Genomic DNA, 16,111 nt, shown 5'->3' with positions numbered 1-16,111 from the left:
GGTGTTTGTGACTGGGAATACGGATGACATGCAACAACAGCAACATTTGAGGCATTCCCGGATTATTTATGCATAAGAACGTCAATTGATTCGTGCAACGTCTGGATTTTCGCGGTGGGTGGAAAACGTTGGTATAGACAGCATATCGACCTTCCCAAAGAATCGAGCATACTTTGGCCGGTTAAATCACATCTGTCTTGGCCGTTTCCCCTCAGGCCTCTGTCCTGTTGAACCACCTATGATGCAGGCCTAGATATTACCCCTATTTTTTGTTTTTTCAAAGGGACCTGATATATCTCGGAATTCGAATGCTGGGGTCGCCGGCACACCGAATGGGGATAACTCCGCTGCGGTAACATGCTCTCCAGTATTTTGCGGGGGACACAGCCCAGTACTCCACCCAACCCGTTGGTCGATGTCACTACCGGTACATTGTTTCCCCACAGTTAACCGTGATTCTTGCTCGGAGTCCTCTCCGAGGATCACGCCTTGTGATAAGTTCAAGCTGAGGCTGTCACCTCGAACTGAACAGCATCCATCATAGACTGCTGAACAAGTGCTGCATTATGCCCCTGGAATGAGAAGCCCTTGACAGCAGGAGTTTGCATAGCTCTTGGCGTTTTAGTGACCGGTCTGGCTTTCTATTTCTCCGGAATGTTGAGGTACTCAGTTAGCGCTGGGAAGCCCCGTTGAACCCTCGCCTCCTCTCCGATGATGCCAGAATATGATGTGCATAACTCGCGTGTTGGCATGAGACTGCGTCCCATATGTTCATTCCTGTTGAAGCTTGATACAATCCACAAGCGCATCACAATTGAGCAGCAATATCAAAGCATTCTTTGAGGCAAATACACCATCTGAAATTTGACAGGGTAAAATGGATCGTCTTTGTCCCACCTCAGCTTGTGATAAATGGGTGAGCCAGACCATTGCTGATCCTAAAGGCTTCCGATGGCCATGACGCTATCTGCAGCATCGATCAACTTGCCCAAGCATCACAGTGAGGCAAAAGGGTATTTCGGCTTTATTTCCATAAAAGTTTTCTGGCGATCCAGGGCGTCTTATCCAGCAGTAGAAATTATCGAGGATCCCGAGATGGTCAAGAATCTAGGACAAAAAGACAAAGGATGTCAGAATGTAGCTGCATGAGGAATTGGGGGTCGGGGCGTAGTACTCGTGTACAACACAGAAACTTTTTTTTGCAGATTCGAACTCATCAAGAAACATTCCAGACCACTAATTCGATACCGCATCCGGGCCAACAACGCAGATGTGCGTGGCTTTGTGCAGCATATGCAGCAATCTAAGACAGACCCATTCCCTAAACCGGTCAACCCCAAAAGATGGCGCGAACTCAATAGCTACATGCACCCAAATATGGCTTTATATGTTGCCCATCTTGTGGGCAGTTTCCAATATGCTGTCTTTTGATCCTTTCTAATTCTAATCCTTCCTTCTTGCTGACTCAACACCTCTTTGTGAGTGTCAGGCCGGCATCTCAACCGTTCTCTCGACATGCATTCAGATCAAAAGCTTGAAAGCTTTATTGATCATATAAGCTTCTAAATCTTTACAGAAGATAAAAATTTGTCGACCTCTTATTAGACCAAACGTCCTTGTCCATTATCTAGCTCGTAAGGACTCGTATTTACGCCGAGCATGAATAACGCGACGATGACACCTGGGGTGCCAGGCTCAATACCCTTCCAGTCCCGGCCAACAGACAGCAGGCGTTCCCTCGTCTTTGGAATATCATCCATGTTCCTCGGCATTGTCACGGCCTTCATAGCCATTCGAATATACGTTAGAGGCTATGTTTTGAGAGCATGGGGCCTAGACGATTCAATGTTTATATTTTCTTCAGTAAGTGCAAAAGTCGCATTGGCATGGTATGCACAAAAAATAACCAGCAAAGTTTCTCGTCGTTGCGCAAGCTACTGTATTAATATGCGGTAAGTACTGTCAACACTTTTACTGCGATTCGAACGTTTATTAACGTTGCCTTCCACTAGATGGGATCTACGGCATCCTCGGATCACATATTTGGACTACGACGATGTATCAGATGGAGCATGAAGCTGGTGTAAAATAGCTCACACGTATGTTGGCCATCAAACCTTCACTGACGTGTATTATAGTTTATGGTGTCGACGATTATATTGTACCAGATCGCTTGCGCAAGCACTAAAGCGACCTATCTCCTCCAATATCGTCGAGCCTTCGCCCTGCCCTATATAAAACTCCTCTGCGACATATTTCTGGTCGTCGTCTTTCTGATCGTGACAGCAATGTCGATTCATGGAGGCATGGTTCTGCGGCCTTTATTGCAACCTAATTACGTACCAAATTCCGCAAATGGAGAAGTCTTAGCTCTCGGTTACACCAGTGGCGCCCTGAATCTTGCAACAGATATTATCATATTCATACTGCCTATAGCGCTTGTGTTTAGAATTCCTCTGGGGACATCGCAGAAACTTGGTCTCCTAGCCAGCTTCGGGGTTGGTATTTTGTAAGTGGACGCCATAGCACTGCAGTCAACCGATTAAATAATGATCATCTTAACATGAGTTTAGCACCGGTGTGATATCAATCTGGAGAATTGTCACCCTACCGTTGGGATCCAGTAATAACGACTTATACTACGAGGTCGTTCCGCTAGTTATCTTGAGCGTTGCAGAGCCAACATCAGCGGTCATCTGCGCGTGTGTGCCGCTTCTTCGGCCACTGTTGTCAAGTTCACGTACGACGAGATATACTAGTCAAGGCTCTCGCAGGCCACTTTCAGTTTCAGCAGCAACCGTCAACTCGGTCGGCCGAAGAGACCTGACGCCTAGTATGCCTCAGCATTCGCCAACAAGCCCGGTAACACCGCAGATGGCTCATATACCCGATATTGGAGGCAGTATTAATGGAGACATTGAAGGGTATATCTCAAGTCAACAGGCTAGAAAAAGCTTCAATGGCGTCGATCTTCCGAGCACGAATCCATCTTCACGCATGGAGACACAACCGGAGTTATGAAAGCACATAAGAACAACCCTGGCATGATTCATTTAACGGTCTAGTACGCAAGAGGGTCGTTATTATTTTACCAAGATGTTGCATTATCACTTCAAGAGTCGATGAGGGAAATCAACAAAGCTACAAAATGAACTGCAAGACTCATGCCACCCAAGCAGGCGGCGTCACTCGTCAGCCTTGAGAATGAGAAACTCCACAAGCTGAGCTGCTCCCTGAATCCACGAGGATACGCAAGCTTTTGCTAGCGAATTGCTGGGAGACGAGTCCCGGCAATGTCATACAACTGTCAGCTGAAGAATCGCCAACTGCCAAGAGGAAAACGGGATGTCTCGATGGTCATAGATCGAAGCAGCCACTCCTAATTGCTCAAGAGACTGCCACTTGTTGGTGTCTGAATAGCATCTTTGTTTAATGGTGGAGCTCATTACTCGGTCTGTTGCTTGTCTCCTCGGCCTTGTTTCAGCAACATGGTTTACCGAAGGAATGCTTGCGGTACGGCCGAGAAGCCGAGCCAAATAACTATCCTAATTCGGCTGTACGTCTCTGTTTGCTGCATGATGGCAGATCCGACAGAATCAAACAGTATCAAAATACTTGCGCCAATATTTACTAAAGCCAATATCGATTTGTGCACGATACGCTCAGAGGAGGTCTTTAAGTGACTTGGAAGTTTGATGAATTTGGACTTAAAAATCTTCTAAAATGAGATTATTGTTTAAAAATGAGGAGACAGATCCCATCGGACAACAACTGCATGCCCAAGCCCATACTGAAGTTACGTAAGTGAGCTGCAGGAGGACCTAGGCCCCGTTGGCTCAGCGGGTAGCTGTTGGACCAGGGCGTCACGATCGTTTCTTTTCTGTTCCTCTGCCTCATGTGCATATGTGGCTCTGATTCGGCCACTTTTGTGGAATTATGGGGTTTGGACAAGGAATCAGGATTCGTAGATATTACTAGAGCTGTAATTGGACCAAGGTGTTACAGCCGACTGCAGGATCATTTTACCTCTTTTCTTTTTCTTTTAACGCCAACACGTCAGCCTTTGCTTACTTTTGATTCCCAACTCCCAACCCCAGCCAACCGCCCAAGGAAGCTAGACAGCCACCCAGATCTGTCAGTTATTTACGCCAAAATGGCTAGCCGATGGTATCGTTTTAAGACAAGATCTTGCTTCTTCTCCTCTGATACACTACCTACAGGGCTCCAAGTGGGGGGCTCTAAGACAGTATGGACGTTGCATGGCAAGCCCGCCACTCTGGCTATTCATGGATTGCCTGGACATGAATTTATGGCGACAGAATGCACTCTAAGCTGCAACGATGTTACTTGTCAATCTCTTGTTAGCACGGGTTCTCTCCCGGCCTTACATGATGTCCGAGTGGAGTGGCACAGCATTCGAAGGGATGCCCGAGGCCCAAACATGATTTCCCACATGATTTAATCAACCCAGGCCCCCGGGTGCTATTTTTGACTTCGATTTTGCTTATGCGTCCTTCATAGTACTAAGTCGCTTTAACGCAATATTCTTTTTTTTTGGTCTTGGCGACTTTTTCACCGTTCATGTGCACATGGCTTCTTCCGAGTCTGAGTACATGGCTGAGCCGCCGGAAGGTCATGGGCGATTCGACGATGGCAATGTCACTACTGGAGCTCTGACTTTAGGTGGCGTGCTAGTCTCCTTGTCCCTGATATTCGTGAGCTTGAGGGTCTTCACAAGATTATCTCTAGTTGGGAGAGCCCTCGGCCCAGATGACTGTGAGTTGAACAGTGCTAATGTTTGCGTTGCTTATGTAGTCTTCTCGATGCTAACGATGCCTACTTCAAGACCTTATTGGTGTTTCACTAGCTTTAGCCATCGTATTCTATGGGCTCACCGTCAAATGTGGGCTTTCTCGCCTTTGATTTTGTTACGTGCTTCACTGACTTGGCCAGTGTGCGAGCTTGGCGTGGGAGTTCATTTATGGCAGGTCAAGCGTGCAGATTACTCGCCCCCATTTCTACTTGTATGTTGTCGCTTACTTCTTGTTTCCCATTCGAGCCAAATTGCATCGTCGCCATCTCATTCTGACATCACGTATAGCATAGCTTGGTTGCAATAGCAGTCTACTCCCTCAGTGTTACGGCGGCAAAGCTATCTCTCCTTATCCTTTACTTGCGCCTCTCACCCGATCGGTGGTTTAGGGCTGTGACTAAGTCTCTCATTGGCTTCGCCTCAGCTTACGCGCTGGCATACCTGTTCCTGATCATTATCAGCTGCAGTCCAGTTCAGGCATCGTGGGATCTTTCGGCGAGAACGGGGGCAACATGCATCAACAAGAACATAGTCTATCTGGTTCTCAGTGCGACCAATATCATAATGGACATCGTCTGTCTGGTCCTTCCACTCAAGATCATAATTCCACTGCAGATGGCTTGGCGGCAGAAGATATCTCTGATCCTTCTCTTTGCCACTGGTGGCTTGTAAGTCAATTTACTGCTATGTTCAAAATTGGTCCAATACTAAGAAGCTTAGCGTGTGCATATGTGCCATTAGACGCACTGTCCTCCTTCCGCCGCTATTCAAGACAGAGGATTACACGTTCGACATTGACAAACAGTTGAATTGGGCGGCTGTCGAAGTCAACGCAGGAATAATCTGCGCATCTGTCCCGGCCCTAAAACCATTCTTTGTACGCTACCTTCCAATGGTTGTCACCACGCACATCACCGGCTCCAGATCCAAAAACTCGAATATCAATCATCGAAACTACCAGTTATCTATGCCTTATTCAACGACAATCGAAAACAATAAAAAGCGCCGCAACGTCCAGTCAGAGGCCTACAAGCTGCATTCGCACGACGAAATTTCCCTGTCCTCGAGTGAGATGCCAAAAACAGGGTCCAACGAAGATATTGCGAGGCTCTGGTCGGGCAGTGCGTTTCGCAATGATTGCACAGGCCATCGCGAGACAATTATCGAGTATAAGAGAGAGGAAACGGATGCGAGCATTGTTGGCAGTGGCGATGATATACACCCAGTTGCGGAAGGCAGCCGGTCAAAGACGCCTCAGAGGGTGGCTAGTATGAGTGGGATCAGGGTGACAACAGAGACCAGCGTCGTTTATGAGCAGTCATGATTTTGTCTTCCGTTTGTGTAGTTGTGGTTGACAGAGATAGTGAAATATCATGGGGGTGAGGATGGATGGCTCTTCATATACCCCTTTACTAGGTTAATAGCCCAGTGCCTGCCCGCTTTAGTATCGCTAGCATGATACTGGCTCTTTCTATATACCCTTCAAGTTAAGTACATCTCTAAGATCTTTCACTTCTGTGCCTGGTCGTGTAGCAACAGGCTTTGACTTTCGATTGCCATATTTCCATTCCTTCCTTAAACCCCTATCTTGTCCCTCCAAAGCGTCGACGATGTAGTCGCCAATAATCGGGAACATCTTAAACGCGTGTCCAGAATCACCAGTTGCCAGAAGGAGAGACGGGTGCTTTGGATGGTTGTCAATTAGCCAGTGGGCGTCGGGCGAATCTGTGCACCAGCAAACCCTTGCTCCAAGCAATGGCCGTCCAGAGAACTGCGGCATGACAGTATCGATAAAGCGGTTGATGGCCTTAGCCGCTTCATCCGGAATCCCGTCGTCGGGGTGTGCGCTCGCGTATCGAGGAATTGAGTAGTGTTCCACTTTGCCCAAAGGATCGGTGTAGGTGCCGACGCGGTACTGGTAGCCTGGGGAACCATCGCAGATTTTCATCCACTCTGCAAAGCCGTAAGCATTGACTTGAACGTAAACCTTTCCCTTTCCTATCCCATTTGGAATAACTCACTGGTTTCTGGGTCTGGCTCAAAGGTAAACCCCAACTCGAAGTTGTCAACAACGGGAATCCCCTTCCACTGGGCGACCTCTTCGTCATTTAGCTCCACATGGGCCAAAGACCAGCATTTTGTCCACATCTCCTTCGACAGCTCGGGGAGAACTTCGGGTGAAGCTGCTCCCGTGCAAAGAATGTATCTTTCCGCGCGAACAACATCGCCTGAAGCGACCTTGATTCCGTTAAGTTCGCCTGTGCTGTCAAAATACAGTCCAGTCATCGTGCCTTCAGACCCGGATACAAACTTGACGCCCATCTCCTGGGCGGCCAGACCCCATTTTTCGAGCGACTTTTTCGCATGGGCCCAGCCTCCTTGACTGTTCCAAAGTCCCTTCCAGTTCTCGATTCCATTTGCGTTGCGAAGTTGAGGGACATGCTTGGCGATCTGCTCCTTACCTTCCACTAACTCGAGACTGCCAGCTTGCCCAGCCCTCTTGAGGTTCTCATAAGATTCTTTCAGGTGCTTCTCGGCCAAAGGATCTCCTAAGGTTGTGACGATGCGACCCTGCAGAACAATAATGAGCGAGGTCAATTCACGATCAAAGGAGTAACTAATCCAAGATCTGCCTTACCGTCTCATGAAAGATGCCATTCCACTCAGGCTGTCTCCAAGCTTCAAGTGCTTCAAGTGCAAGCTTAGTGTACAACGGCTCCTCGTATTCTGTTCTGATGATTTTATTCAAATCATAGCCTGCGGAGTCAAGACTTGGCAGCGGGTGTCGGTCGATACACCTGATGTTCGTGTACCCGCGCTTCGCAAGATGATATGCTGTACTAATTCCGAATGTGCCACTATAAAGTCTTAATTGGAACTGCTCAACTTGGAGGTGCTTTGAAACGGACTCACCCGCCAATGATAAGGATGCTCGAGTCCTTTCTCAAAGATGGGTCGCTGTCTGCCATGACTGACGAATGATTATGATTATTTTGCTTTGCTTTTTGAAATAAACAAGAGAGATAAGAAAAGTTAGAGACGGCTCAATAGCGTTGGCAGGTCGTATGTGTGTTAATTCGACCTTGGTGAGATATGTAGTCTTCAAATCGGTATTCCCACTCTGAAGCTGTTGCGCAAAGGAGGACTAGCTAGGATGAACTAGGCCCAAATGTTATCCTCTCATTGGCCACTCTGCTTCCCCTCTTTTACGTAGTAACTAATGGGCCGTTATTGGAGCGCCTGGCCGCTAAAGCACGCGGCTTTACACATGATTCCACTGATTCCAGGGGTCAATGCCGGCTTGGACCTTCCCTTAACCTCACTATTTTCCCCTCTCTTCACCGGCCTCGGAGGTGTGACGTGGGACACCCCTGGCATTGCAAACAAGCTTTGTTGGCGAGGCATTACTCGCGCACTTCCGTCCAATGATTCGCAATTGAATCTCTGGGGAATAGTCCCCGGTTAATTGGCAGCACACGGGGCGAGATAGCTTGGACCTTCCGCAGTATCCTCTCCCCGGTCGTTCCCAGTCAGTGTATCATGGGGAAACGCCCGCCAAAGCCTATCTATGTCGGCTGTGGGGCTTGGATTTAGGTGTGATGATAACTGTATCGCGACGGAAACCTGTGAGTGACCATGAGAAATTCCGATACTGGCAGATACAACGTCGATAGGGCTTGCATTTCTTCTGGTCTCGGTATATAAGTCGACTGAATCCTGAAGGTTCATATTCTGCCTCAGCAGCACAGATCAAGTCATTTCAATCCGCTACTCGTTCACATCAGGAGTCCGGCCTTAATCTAGTCACCATGTCAGCCGCGACTGAGAAGCATGGCGAAAAGTTGGCCGAGGCACGCCAAATACCCCAGCAGCCGGATGTCGAGGCACACGATGTTGAGGACCTGGACAAGGCGATGACCTATGCCATCGGCGAAATTGAGGGACACTTCGACATCGACTCCGACAACTCGCCATTCCCAGAGGTTCGTGCGAATGTGCCCAACACGGACGACCCGACCATGCCTGTCAACACGCTCCGCATGTGGGTTCTCGGAGTCCTTTTCACAATGATCGGTTCTGGAATCAACCAGTTCTTCTCGATGCGTTATCCTGGCGTGACTATCTCGTCGCTTGTGGCTCAGCTCATCGCATACCCCGTCGGCTGTGCCGTCGCCCGCATCCTCCCAGTGAAGAAGTTTCGCGTCTTCGGCCGTTGGGACCTCGTGATTAACCCAGACCACTACTTCAACATCAAGGAGCACGCCGTCATTACAATCATGTCTAACCTGTCGTTTGGGCCGTCGTGGGCTACAGACATCATTCAAGCGCAGAAAGCATCAGCGTTCTACGGACTTCATACACCAGTTCCCTACCAGTTCCTCTTAGGTCTGTCGATGCAACTGTTTGGCCTGGGTATGGCTGGGCTGGCCTACCGCTTCATTGTCGAGCCTCCACACATGATCTGGCCGTCAACCCTGGCCAATGCGGCCTTGTTCCAGACTCTGCATGGACGGGCGAACCCGATAGCGGACGGCTGGAGGATATCCAGATATCGATTTTTCTTATACATCTTTGTTGGTGGGTTCATCTGGTATTGGCTGCCCGGGTATCTCTTCACCGGTTTAAGCACATTTGCCTTCATTTGCTGGGCAGCGCCAAGTAAGTCTTATGGAACAGCCATAAATACGTTTGCATTATTAACAAATGGCAGACAACGTGGTGGTCAATAACTTGTTCGGCATGTCCACAGGCTTAGCCTACTTGCCAACTACATTTGACTGGTCCCAGATCGCCTACAACGGCTCACCTCTCGTTGTTCCTTTCTGGGCGCAAGCCAATGTTTTTGCCGGCTGGGTCATTCTGTTCGCCCTCGTTACTCCAATTCTTTACTACACCAACACGTGGTACACAGCATACCTTCCGTTCTCAGGCGCCGACACTTACGACAATACCGGCCAGATCTACAACGCAACTCGGGTAGTTGGCAGAGACGGCAACTTCATCGTGGAGGAGTACGAAAAATACTCCCCTCTTTTTATGCCTGTCACGTTTGCACTCAGCTACGGCATCTCCTTCGCAGTAATGTCTTGTGTGCCAACATACATCTTCATCAACCACTACAAGGAGATTATAGGAGCATTTAGTCCGAGCCGCAAGAAGGATATCCACGCCCGATTGATTGAAAGATACCCCGACGCGCCATGGTGGTGGTATGGCGTTCTGACTGCTATTGTTCTGGCCTTGACAATCATTGTGCAAGAGGTCTATCATACGCAAATGCCGGTTTGGGGCATTTTCGTGGCGTTTGGCCTCGCATTTCTCTATCTTATCCCAACTGGAAGTGTTTACGCCGTTGCGAACCTCAACAGCAATGTCCTTACGGTTCTAGGCGAAATCATCTCTGGATATGCCATTCCCGGCAAACCCATTGTCATGCTCATCTTCAAGTTCTACGCCTACACGGGACTCAGCCAAGCCATGATATTTTCCTCAGACATGAAACTTGGTTTGTACATGAAGATTCCGCGGCGGACGCTGTTTGTGGCTCAGTTGACCGCCTGCATCACTGGCTCATTGACACAGAATGCGGTCCTCCTCTGGATGCTCAACAACGTCAAAGATATCTGCCACGAAAGTCAGCCAAATGGTTATACCTGTCCGCAAGGACGAGTCAACTTCTCATCGAGCATTGTCTGGGGTGCAATTGGCCCCGCTCGACTATACAGTGTTGGCAAGATCTATTCGGGTCTCCTTCATTTGTTCTGGATTGGTGCACTACTGCCAGTAGTGACATTCTTCTTAAAGAAAAAGTTCCCAAACAACAAGTTTCTGAGATACCTTCACTGGCCCCTTTTCTTTGCGGGTACTGGCAACGTGCCCCCCGCAACGGGCATTAATTACACCTCAGCATTCGTCGTTTCTTTCATATTCAATAAATGGCTCAAAGGGAAATACCCACAGTGGTGGGCAAAGGTCAGTGTTCAAGATATCCAGTCTCGCTACAAGGTGCATAGTCCAAATACTGACTTGGTAACAACAGTACAACTATGTTCTATCTGCTGCCCTTGACTCTGGCCTAGCAATTTCTGCCATCGTAATCTTCTTTACTCTTGTTTTCCCCGGGGTTCAGCTCAGTTGGTGGGGTAACAACATCCAAAATACGACTATTGACGGCCAAGGCATCCCTTTGAAAGCCATTCCCGCTAATGGCACCTTTGGCCCTGCGATCTGGTCATGATAACTTTTTTTTTTGTTATCTGATATCAGCTGAAAGCCTCTGTACTTTCTGGGCTAATAGCAAGCATTCCCACCTGCAGATGAGCCACAAATATTCATAATTTCCCCAATTAATTGACAAATTGTACGAATCAACGCCCCATTTTCACCAGGCTTGAGGAGAGAACAGCGCAGAACTGAGAAACAAAAGGTTTCAGCAGACCCCCTAACTTTGGATGTCATTTACTTGAATGAGTAGTCTCAAGCTAAACTGATGTTGTGACAAAGCGGCGCAACAAAGCGAGCCCAATCGTTGAACGCCTTGGGATTTGGCGAAAGTTGTCGATCCGATGGTAAAAACGATGCTGCTTCTCTTTGCTTCCAGACTTTTTCGATGACGGACCTTGTCCTTGTGACATTTGAGAGGGAGTCTGACAGCTTGTCGAGAGCGTACAAGACGAACGGCCGCGCATAGCGGGGCACTTCGTCGTCTCCCTGATTTTCCGCGGCCCATTCTAATTCCTCTGTGGGATCGAGCTGACAAGCAGCCATAAACAGCGGCCAGGTAAGCCCAGCCTTAACATCCGCTTGTAGCAGAATCTTGACTGTGCGCAGTATCTTCTTCACGTTCTGCCGGATAACTGGCGTAGTTGGGGTCGAATCATTGAGAGCTGAATGGAGATACAGCTCTACAGTAAGCCGCTTCAGTTCCACAGTGTTCTGTATGATTTCGTCTTCACTTTCGCTCTTGAGCTGCGGCTGTTGAAGAAGTGTTGTCAATCTTATCCTTTGAATCTCCAGGTCCCGCCAGCAGTCTTCTGCCGTGGAAGAAGACAGACGATGGTATTTGAAACTAAGCTCCGTGATTTCGCCGATGATGCTGACGAGATGCGGTGAGCAGCCCATCCAAAGGTCGAGTCGGTCCTCCTGCGTTGACCAAAAGTCGTTTCCGAAGATTGGCTCCTCGCCACAGGCGGTTCGTCCCATGACATCATAAAAAGCGAAATATCGCTCTGTAAATTTTATAATTTGCTCCCACGGACTCTGTTGCCGAGCTGCCATCTTGGCGGCATCTGAAGTCATACAATTTCGTCTGAACCTGATGAGGTCTCGAGCGCCCTTTAGATGTGTAACCCAGCGTTTGTCGCATTCTGCGATGATTTCCAGCTGGCAAAGGAGCATCATCAGAACGAGGATCTCCGAGTTTGCCGCAATATCAATAGGCGACTTGTTGTCAAGCGCCAAGCGGAGTGACCGAATGACGCTGGCCGAGTAGCTCAGTGCTACAGGCTGATAGCTGCTCTCTGTTCTTGCTCTATGTGAAGCTGCAAGACCTAATAAAGCGTGCATGAGAGCTGGCGAGGAGGATGAGACGGCAAAGGGGAAGATAAGTGCGGAAAAGGGTGATTCGTTTCTCGCGCAAGGGGTAGTCATAGGGCAAATCCGGTGGAGATAATAAGAGAGTAAATGAGACTCGGCCTGGCTATCGAGTTTGATATACGTAACTGGCTGATTAATAAAGCCAAAGTTCATCCTCGGAACAAGAGCCGTCGATTTACCACCCTCACTGGAAGAAGTGTCGTCACTAGAGGACGACCAGGATTCCTCTCCCTCAAAATCGGTGATAAATGAGTTCAAAAACCCGAAAGAATGGACGCGGGTGGGTAAGCTCCAGTAGTTGTCCAGGGTGGACAGCGGTGTCGCAGGTTTCTTTTTGTTACTGGCGCTCGTCCCGGCCTTCGACCACACGCCGGCCCTCCCAAAGGCGCGGCCGACATAGTCAGTCTCCCACTTAAGAACTTGGGCGTAGACGCAGTCGGAGTAGCCACGGGAGGTACACGGCCCACAGTGAGGTTTTGTCTCGTCGCATCGGATCTTGTGCAAACGGCACCGGTGACAGCCGCGGTGGCTCCGTCGAGACACCTGCTTGGATGGATCCTTCCTGCGCGGCATTTTTAGACGGCTGTGTTGTGAAGGCTCAACATATGTATGGATATAGGCGAGTGAAGGCTGGACAAGGCCTAGAACCTGACGCGAATTGAAATGAACAGTGGGTTGTATGATGGGGCATGAAATGGACTCCGGGGAGAACGGGGTAGCCGGGGAGGGGTTCTGTCTGGTGCAATGGAGCACGTATCGGCTGACTAAATTCGATTGGGGGTCCTGACTCCAACTCCCACCTATCGCCAACACTTGGACTCTCAGATAAAGTTTGCCAGGATGTTCCACTCACAAATGGAAAGTTTCAGGGGGGGAAACAATCCAGAGGAAGTTACGTTTAATTAAAAACCACCTACTATGTATGGACGATTGATCACTAACTAGCCTCCGACAAAAGCCAAACCATAGTTAGTGGTGGGGTTCAAACCTACCTAATTCTAAAGGCTATAATTTAACTCTTGTAAGTTTCAAGTGATCTCGTTAACATCTTTCTTTCTTCTCCCTTCTTATCAAAATTGACAGTGATCTGGAATGAGAGGCCAAGATTCCAATTATGAGGGTTGGCAACCCCGTCAGCGTTGGTAGTCATTGAGCCACCTGCTCAACATCGTTGTAGTTGTACAATATGACTTGTGGAGGCACCACGTCCTCGTCTTGTTTGCGACTCACCTTGTGGAGGGGTTAACAATTATTAAAGTTATGTGGCAGCTCACAAAAATGTTAAGAAAGTTAGTGGCGGGTTTTGAAAGATAGCACAAGCACTCAGGAATGCATGTAGCAAGTTTAATGTGGTTCGCAGCAAAACATCGTGGTACGAGAGCGGCTCAAGGCCCAAGAGGCGATTAACCTCCATGGACTACACATGAGGACTGATTCTGAATAATAATAACAAAACCCCCCATCGAGAAAGAAGATCGTGGGCCAGCTGGTTGATACAGGTCCATGACTTCCAGGCAGGGAAAGGAGAGAGGGGCTGCTGGTGGCACCACAGAACCATCAACTGGGTTGACCATGGTTCCCCAGTCCACCCGCCCCATATGTGCGGCATTTTGCGATGCCACCAACAGCAATCAACAGGTCGGTTAGCTCAGTTGGTTAGAGCGTGGTACTAATATATCATCTGATATGTTGAGTAATGCCAAGGCCGGGAGTTCAAGCCTCCCACTGATCATCTCTTTTTGTCGTTCGAGCGATTCCCATAGTTTGGATGTCAAAGTTCGTTTTGAGTTGTGAACAGTGGCGTTTTTTGCTTGGCTGGGTTGATAAGATAAGAGAAGAACCGGAAGAAGTGGGGTTGTGGACCCTCGAGTCCAAATGAACCGAGTGTTTATCATGCAACTGGCCGGTAAGCTCCAGGTCAGGATATTGCGTCTTGGCAATGGTTGTCGATTAAAAGCGAGTTTCTATCAACAATCATTCATTCGAACAATGCGTGCGGAACTTTGAGATGAACGAACCCGACTGTTTTTGTGGTATGTGGAACGTAAAAGTTCAGGTTGGTGTGGTTGATGAGACGCTTCTAGGTATTCATCCGTTGGTGTAAGCATCCAGTTCGAGAAAAATGCAATTCATGTTCTTATTTGACCGGCATCTGTCAAGCTGATGACATCAATTCGTCTGTAAGTTCGAGTTACGGTTGTTACTCGGGAGGGCGGAGGAGTAGGTTACGGCGACATGCATCCAGTCAAATGCCACAACCAATGGCCTCGCCGAAAAGATTCCAACAATCTAAAAGAAAGTTTTTTTGTAAGCTCAAAGTCATATAACAGCAAAAGACTAAACGTCTGCAAGTCTGCTGCTCTGTCAACATGAATAAGAGTGAAAGCTTGCGCCAGGAACGTATGGCATGCATGTAACCACTCTTTCAACTACCCTGGTTATCGATATATGCATAGAGCCGGGCACATCGATATCGATAAGCGTCACCATGCCGATGTCATCCGCACCATTCCAGGGTCGGGTCCCAAAAGCAGCAACAGCTTGAGCTTCAACAACAGCTCAAGTTTGCTTCGCCCAATCCACCACCAATCCCGAAGACAATGCCGCCAAAATGACGACCCCGCGCCCCTGGACCCCTCCCCTTCTACTCCGAATCCGCTTCACAACCTCCCTCCCCGATCTCGACCTCGACATCCCCTCGCCTTCCCAGACAACAGTAGCGGCACTCAAGCACCTGATCCGCGGCCGCCTCGCCCAGCCCGACTCCCAGCGCCGCCTGCGCTTCATATACCAGGGGAAAATCCTCCCCGACGCGGCCGCCCTCAGCTCCGTCCTTCGTCCCCTTCCGCCGCCTCCTCCCCCGGCGTCTTCGGCGCCCACGACCCCATCGACACCGGGCGCTGTCTTTGGAGGGCCCGATGATCCCAAGGGTAAAGGCAAGGCGAAAGCCCACGAGCCGGCCCCACCGCGCGTCTACGTGAACTGCAGTATCGGCGATAGCCTCACGGATGACGAGCTCGCCGCCGAGGCGGAAGCAGCGCTCCGCCCGCCGTCTGAGCGGGGACCATCCACGACTGCGTCTTCCGGGGATGCACGGGGCCAGGATCAGCATGGGACGCAGCACCAATATGCGCAGCAGCGTGCCACACCGAGGGGTTTCGATAGGTTGCTCAATGCCGGCTTTACAGCTGCAGAGGTGAACCAACTGCGCCTGCAGTTCCGCGAGATCCGTGGGACGCAGTATACACCGGATACAATGCCCAGCCCAGACTCGATGCGCTCGCTTGAGGATGCATGGATCGACACCAACGCCGCCGGGGCCGTGCCGGGTGCGGCGGGGGCAGGCGGCGAAGGTGGCGAGAGTGGCGACGACGCATTTGGCGCCATGGGCGGTATCCTGGACGTGCTGATTGAAGGCCTGATCGTAGGGTTCTTCTGGCCGTTGGGATGCCTGGGCTGGCTATCGAGAGAAGAGAACATGTTGTCTGGACGCTGGCACGACTTCATTGGGTTTGGCGTAACATTAAGCATCATTATCGGCGTCATCAGGGCCTTTTCAGGTGATCGGTAGAGAGGGCTTGCATTATTCTGGCGTTTGGGTGGTGATTTTCAATGATACCAGGCATCCTGGGCAGGCAGGATGTGATCACGCAAATAGAGACAGCAAAAAGGGCCATTATCTGCTTCATTGGTGGCCATGGA

General features: G+C 49.5%; 4 protein-coding genes across 4 annotated transcripts; 2 read left to right on the top strand and 2 right to left on the bottom strand.

The window, feature by feature from the left end:
- Positions 1-6,284: 6,284 nt before the first annotated feature.
- On the bottom strand, positions 6,285-7,782 carry EsH8_II_000500 (FAD dependent oxidoreductase; the record flags this gene model as incomplete). Its single annotated transcript, XM_083263798.1, has 4 exons — positions 6,285-6,766; positions 6,835-7,384; positions 7,452-7,671; positions 7,727-7,782. 4 exons carry the CDS (start codon positions 7,780-7,782, stop codon positions 6,285-6,287), a joined length of 1,308 nt encoding a protein of 435 aa, XP_083121120.1.
- An 840-nt stretch (positions 7,783-8,622) lies between these two features.
- Positions 8,623-11,051, top strand: EsH8_II_000499 (OPT oligopeptide transporter protein-domain-containing protein; the record flags this gene model as incomplete). Its single annotated transcript, XM_083263797.1, has 3 exons — positions 8,623-9,472; positions 9,525-10,786; positions 10,854-11,051. 3 exons carry the CDS (start codon positions 8,623-8,625, stop codon positions 11,049-11,051), a joined length of 2,310 nt encoding a protein of 769 aa, XP_083121119.1.
- A 239-nt stretch (positions 11,052-11,290) lies between these two features.
- EsH8_II_000498 (Zn(II)2Cys6 transcription factor) lies at positions 11,291-12,982 on the bottom strand (the record flags this gene model as incomplete). The annotated part of the gene is made up of 2 exons (XM_083263796.1): positions 11,291-12,312; positions 12,589-12,982. The coding sequence occupies 2 exons, from the start codon at positions 12,980-12,982 to the stop codon at positions 11,291-11,293; spliced, it is 1,416 nt and encodes a 471-aa protein (XP_083121118.1).
- A 2,038-nt stretch (positions 12,983-15,020) lies between these two features.
- Positions 15,021-15,980, top strand: EsH8_II_000497 (DUF2407 C-terminal domain-containing protein; the record flags this gene model as incomplete). Its single annotated transcript, XM_083263795.1, has 1 exon — positions 15,021-15,980. One exon carries the CDS (start codon positions 15,021-15,023, stop codon positions 15,978-15,980), a length of 960 nt encoding a protein of 319 aa, XP_083121117.1.
- Between the last annotated feature and the right edge of the window lie 131 nt (positions 15,981-16,111).

Source organism: Colletotrichum jinshuiense, chromosome 2 (genome assembly GCF_051148585.1).
Source record: "Colletotrichum jinshuiense chromosome 2, complete sequence".
Classification (NCBI taxonomy): domain Eukaryota; kingdom Fungi; phylum Ascomycota; class Sordariomycetes; order Glomerellales; family Glomerellaceae; genus Colletotrichum; species Colletotrichum jinshuiense.
This window is presented reverse-complemented; position numbering and strand designations above follow the sequence as displayed.